The 6000-nt window shown below is 59.1% G+C and overlaps 2 protein-coding genes across 2 annotated transcripts in view; one reads left to right on the forward strand and one right to left on the reverse strand.

Moving 5' to 3' along the window:
* PC (pyruvate carboxylase) overlaps positions 1–6000 on the forward strand; it is a gene marked incomplete in the record, with an annotated part of 120815 nt that overhangs the window by 102160 nt on the left and 12655 nt on the right. Inside the window, 1 exon segment of the mRNA XM_027769402.1 lies at positions 1893–2075. Within this exon segment, the coding sequence (XP_027625203.1) occupies positions 1893–2075 (183 nt within the window).
* Positions 5482–6000, reverse strand: part of LRFN4 (leucine rich repeat and fibronectin type III domain containing 4) — a 3277-nt gene continuing 2758 nt past the window's right edge. The window contains exon 3 of the mRNA XM_006171309.3: positions 5482–5983. Within this exon, the coding sequence (XP_006171371.1) occupies positions 5781–5983 (203 nt within the window). The 3' untranslated portion in view covers positions 5482–5780. The remainder of the gene's footprint in view (positions 5984–6000) is intronic.

Consider the following 6000-nt stretch of genomic DNA (forward strand, 5'->3'; position numbering starts at 1 on the left):
AGAGCCTCCTGGGTGGGGCTGGCAGGTTAGCAAGGACAAGCACGAGCTGACGGCTTCTGAGACTGGCTGGGAGTGACTTTGGGGAGGTGGGGGTGGCATCTGTCTGGGCTCAGAGAGGCAGAGCTTGGGGGCCCCGGCAAGGAGCTAGGCCTTGTGTTTCGTGTCTGTTTCTGGAAGGACCAGAGCCTGCAGCAGGGCAGCCCCGGCTGAGTGCTGCCAGAGGCCCCGACTTCTCTGCCTGTCTCCACCTCCACGTCCGGGGCCTGGCTCCTCAGAGCCTGGTTCACCACAGGATATTTTTAGTTGACAGTTCCTGCTCACAGCTGAGTGTTCACCCGTAAATATTTTATTAAGTTCCTTTTTATTGAACACAGACCTGTGCCCCTTAGAGGTGGACATGTGGTATGATGGGTGTCCCAAGGCCCTCTGGGCTGTCCCTCCACTCCATGTCTTCCTTGTGCACCTGCTGGCCCTGCACTTCTGCCCCTGTGCCCCAGATGAGTGTTGACCTGCGTGTGTGTTAGCGTTACCCTGATACCCCCACCCCAGGCTCCCCGTCACTCTCCAACCATTGGTCTGTCTGCTCTGTGGCCTCTCCTACTTGACTTGCTCCCCCGCTGGGCCGGAGTTGGGCACATTCCTGGGTTTCTGCCTCTCTTCTCCATCCGGCACTTTCCTCCTCAGCATTCCTGTCCTATATCTCCTTGTCTACGACTTCCCGGCCTCTTCTCTCTCCTTCCGCATTCTCCTCTTCTAGAAGGAAAGGGAAGGACGGGAACGTGAGTGGATATCGAGACCTTCCCCATCAGCCTGTGTGTTAAACAGGAGGCCCTTGGTCAGCCCGCCTTGTCTGCTCCCCTTGTTCATCGTCCTGCTGTGTCCCTGGGTTTCCTCGCTGTTTGCCTGGGAGCCTCGTGCAACCAGGGGCTTGTTTTATGCTGCGTCTGTAGCATGTGGCTTCTTGTGGGCACTCCATACGTGCCTGTGGGATGAATGAGCAGACACACAGATGAATCAGAAAGACCAGTGTTGGTCAGGCAGGCGGGAAGGTCAGTGCATCTGGCTCCAGAAGTAGACACGGGGCTGGCCCCTGCCTGCCCAGGGCCCCTTTCCCACATGCAGCCCTGGGACTGGCAGGGTACCTCCCTGTCCTCTCCCAGGTCCTCTCAGTGTCTGTGTGGGACTTACAGGAGGGGGTGTAGCCTCTGCGTTTGCTGGCAGTGGGGCAGAACTGCTGAGCAGAATTGGGGGCTCACAGGTGGCACCTGATCAGTCCTCAACCCCATGCCTGGCCCGCACTTACATGGCTACATCTGATAGGAACCACATTGTAAAAAAAAAAATACTTTTCTTGGGGGCCAGCAGATGGTGTAGTGGTTATGTCACTGGACTTCCACATGGCAGACCATGGTTTGAGTCCCAGACCTGGTGGCTTGAAAAATCACGCTGGGCACATGTGCATGCGTGCCCAAGATCTTGGAAGGAGACAGGAAGAGAAGGGATTCGGTGTAGCCTTCTCCCCAGGGAGTATTAATTTCTCACTTTCTCTCTCACTATGTCTCTCTCCAGTGAACACATGCACCATAAGACAAAAACTATTTAATATTTTTTTTAACGTTTTACTTTATTCATGATAAAGAACTTGTGTGTACAATGAGGCTGAGGAGGAAGCATTCTTGATAGTGCCTCATCGCACTTAGGTCCCCTTTCCCTGGCCCTCCAGCTCTTTAGGCATACTTGTGCCTGGTGTGTTTTCAGGCCAATCTAAGTATCTGAACCTGCAGTTGCCCTGTGACTTCCAGCACTGGGGTTCAGAACACTGCCACCTGCACCACCAGTCTGGACTGCAGTGTCTGACCCAGTTCCTGACATACACTTACCTCTCCCCATAGGTGTTCCGGAGTGGAGAGGGCATGGGCATCCGACTGGATAATGCATCTGCCTTCCAGGGAGCCGTCATCTCTCCCCACTATGACTCCCTGCTGGTCAAAGTCATTGCCCACGGCAAAGACCACCCCACGGCTGCCACCAAGATGAGCAGAGCCCTCGCCGAGTTCCGTGTCCGTGGTGTGAAGGTGAGAGGCTACATTCCTACCTGCCCCTGCTTCTGGCCCTCAGAGGGCCCCGTGGTCAGTTGTAGCCTCAGCAAGAGGCTGGCACAGGGCTGTGCCTCGGTTTTGCCTAGGTTTTGACTCTGTAAGGTCAGCGACATGTTTCTCCCGACTGCCTTCAGCCAGGCTGGCCAGGCTCCCCCTCGTTGCTCCTCAGCATCCCTGGGGGCCAGCCCAGGTTCTTTCTTGGGTGCTTTGGCACAGGCTGGAGAGTCTCCCATCTAGTCCTGGTCCAGGGAGACACACCCCCCCCCACTGCCTGCTCCGCCTTCGGTTAAGAATCACCTGGAGCATGTGTTGACTATTACTAGGCCCCTGATGAAAATTCTGATCTCAGAGCTGTTTTGAGCATGCTTCCAGGTAGTTCTTAATGTCAAGCAAACATGGACACCTCAGCCGAGCACTCAAGCACTTGCCCTGTTGGACGAGGTTACTGTGTGTGAGGGCAGACCCTCCTGCCCCCGGCCCAGTATGGGTAATGTTGGATGCTTCTGGGACAGCCGAGGTGTGTGGTTGCAGCAGGAGGCAGTGGCTGGCCTTTAGGGGCTTGCAACTCGGCAAGCCTTCATCTGGCTGTGGTCACCCCTTTAGTCCTGGTCCAGGGAGACCCCCCCCCCCCCAGCTGCCTGCTCCGCCTTCGGTTAAGAATCACCTGGAGCATGTGTTGACTATTACTAGGCCCCTGATGAAAATTCTGATCTCAGAGCTGTTTTGAGCATGCTTCCAGGTAGTTCTTAATGTCAAGCAAACATGGACACCTCAGCCGAGCACTCAAGCACTTGCCCTGTTGGACGAGGTTACTGTGTGTGAGGGCAGACCCTCCTGCCCCCGGCCCAGTATGGGTAATGTTGGATGCTTCTGGGACAGCCGAGGTGTGTGGTTGCAGCAGGAGGCAGTGGCTGGCCTTTAGGGGCTTGCAACTCGGCAAGCCTTCATCTGGCTGTGGTCACCCTTCTGGGCAAAGCTGCCAAGTGGCTTTGCTTCTTTGTTGGGCTCCATTACTGGAGTCCAGAGGGGAATTCATAGCCAAGAAATTCTGCCTGGCCTTCTGAAGCCAGAGAGCGCTGCCACCAGAATGGCAGGCCTGGTAAGATGAGTCCGAGGCTGGGCCCCCTGTGGGAGTGTCCCCCATGGCCCTTGCTGGGGGTTCCCACAGGATGGGCCGCCCATCAGCAAAGGAGCCCCCTGCCACCTGCCACACTTGGCTGTGCTGGGTGTCAGCCAGTGGCCCCTCGGCACTGCCACATTGTCCTCCTAGCAGCATCTTCCAGCACCTCCCTGTTGGTGACACTGAGGTGCTGGGTTGGGCACGTGGGCAGTGCTGTCCCCACAGTGCTCTGTGGTCATGCATATCGCCTGAACATGAGGCTCTATGGTAGGTAGGTCCGGGCAGTGGGCACCTAGTAGGTGCAGAACCCTTTTGGAGGAAGGGAGGTCTCTGAGCCTGTGCCTGGCAGCACTGGGCCAGCCCTGCTCTCCCTGGTCCCCAGCCACCCCGAGACAGCAGCACATTCCTATGTGCCTGGGGTCTGCACTGTCCGTGGGGAGCCTCGTGCATCGTATCCCGCATGTGTGTGGCACAGGCAGGTCGCACCATGTGCTTCCGTCACGGGCTCCCGCTCTTGTGTGGGGGCTTGGTCTCCCAGCATGGCTGTCCTGTGGCTGTTCCTGCAGTGTCCCCAGTGGGCAACCTGGGCGCCCAGCCCCTGCCTGCCCTACCCGTTCCTCTGCTTTGCCCTGGCAATGGTTTTGGCTGGCCCCTGGGCTCAAGCCCTGGCTCCTCTGCTCTCCTCACCTGCTCCTGGGTCCCACTGTGTGCCAAGTTGGCCCCTGGGCCACCTGGCCACAGGACCTTGCACCCGTCCTTCATCTTGGGGGAATCTAGGAACATCCTCCTGCCCCCTCCCCACCATAAGGTAGAGAAAAGGACACTGGGGCCCAAAACCATGGAGGCCAGCAACAGGCAGTTTTTGATTTCTGGGGGTGCCAGTGTCTTTCCTAAACGTGCCCCCAGGCTAGACTGCTGATTCCTGCCCTGCCGTAAACCGCTCGCCAAGGCTGGGCCTATACCTGGTCCTGCATCATCTACCCTCTCCCTGAGCCCCCTGTCCCTCTGCCCTCTCTAACCCCTCTCCTACCCTTGTTTGCATTTGGCGAAGCCAAGGGGTTCCTTCCCGTCCACCTCCAGCCGTGGACCTACCTCCAGCTGTGTCTGCCGGGGCTTCCGAGCCGCAGCCTTGCCCAGGCTGCCCATCAGCAGCACATGGCCCTTACACAGGAAACCGCGCACCCAGGAGGCACGTTCACTGTGGCTGCCACAGGCAGGCACCCTCACAGGCCCGGGATGCCAGCACAGCTCTTTGCATTTCTCTAATGATCCTGGGTATTCCTGACCCTCAGCAGGGCTGAGAGCAGCCCATGCCTATGAGCATTTGGATGGGAGGTGCTGGGGCCTCCAGCCAGCCCTGGGAGGAGCAGATGTTCGGAGGCTGCAGCCAGGTTAGAGGGTGCCAGGGCCTGGCCATGGGGTCCCAGCAGAGGAAGCAGAGCAGGGTGCCAGGCCCTGGCTCTCAGGCTAGGCTAGTGCAAGGAGTGGCCTCACAGGTGCCCTCACCCACCTGTCCCTGCAGCATGGGAGGCTAGAGGCCATCTCTCCAGAAAAGCCGACAGCACAGCCACAGGGGGCGACAGTGGAGCAGCTGGGAGGCACCTTCTCCCTGGGGCCTGCGGTACTGACAGGAACCTTCCAGAGGGCCCCTGGCTGACAGCAGACTACAGGATCCTCAGCCTTCTGGGATGGTATTTTACAAATCTAGAAGATGCCTGGGGAGATAGTCGACAAGGCTGACACTGATGGGAGCCGTGGAGACTTCTTATGAGTCATGAAGGGTGTTGCCAACCCAGGTCCCTCTGTCCGCCCAGAAGGGCTATGCCATCTCCCTCCTGTCACTAGGTCTAGTCCTGTGGCTGCTCTGACTAACATGACTTACTGCTCACGCCGGGCCCTGCACACACAGGGCACTTCGTCCTGTCCATGCCATGCAGGGAGGGGCAGTCTCTGCACTTCACAGACAAGGGAATAGGAGCCCCCAACTCAGGCAGCCCCCCCCCGAGCCTACAACTACTCCTAGGGTGGACCCAGGGCCACCCAGGGCCACCCAGGCCAGGAGATGTCAGACCCATGCCTTGCCCCTGCCCTGTCCCCGTCAGACACAGGAGGCTGTAGGTCCCTGGGCTGCTTATGCTGTCTCTGCTGGGCCTGGCAGTCCCGGCCCTGACGCCTGTCCTGGTCTGTGTGCCTCCACTGGCCTCCATGTCCCATCTTCTCCTCTCAGGGGACCTAGCAGGATGAGACCAGAGACTATAGCACTGAGGTGTCCTCAACAATTTTATTATAAATAAAAACAAGACTCCCACTTGGTGGCTGCAACCCCTGCCTTAGTGGCCATGAGCACCTGTTGGAGGGACTTGTCCCCTTACCCTAGTCTGGAGACCAGTACCAAGGAAAGAGCTCCCTGTCCCACCAAGGGCGCAGGGGAGCCTGAGGTACCGAGAGGAAAACCAGGGCCGGGCTCCCGGGCGGTGCTGCTCTCGCAGGTCGGACTGGCTGCCCCAGGCCCCTGCCCTGTGCGGCTGACCCTCAGAGCACAAGGGAGGATGCCCCTCCCATCATACCACACTCTCCTCCAGCCGCTCAGCGCTGCCTCCCACCCCCCGGCACCCTGCGCCCAGGAGCCCCCCATGCACAGAGTGGCTCCGTCGGGCCCAGGCTCCCCCCAGGCGCCTGGCATAACCGTAGCACCCGCCAGCATCTCCCAGGTCCAGGGAGCAGCTGCGCTGTGGGCGTGGTGGGGGGCTCCGCGGCGGGGGGGGTTGGTGTTCGGGCGGG

This window comes from Tupaia chinensis, unplaced genomic scaffold, assembly GCF_000334495.1.
Source record: "Tupaia chinensis unplaced genomic scaffold, TupChi_1.0 Scaffold149501_1, whole genome shotgun sequence".
NCBI lineage: Eukaryota > Metazoa > Chordata > Mammalia > Scandentia > Tupaiidae > Tupaia > Tupaia belangeri.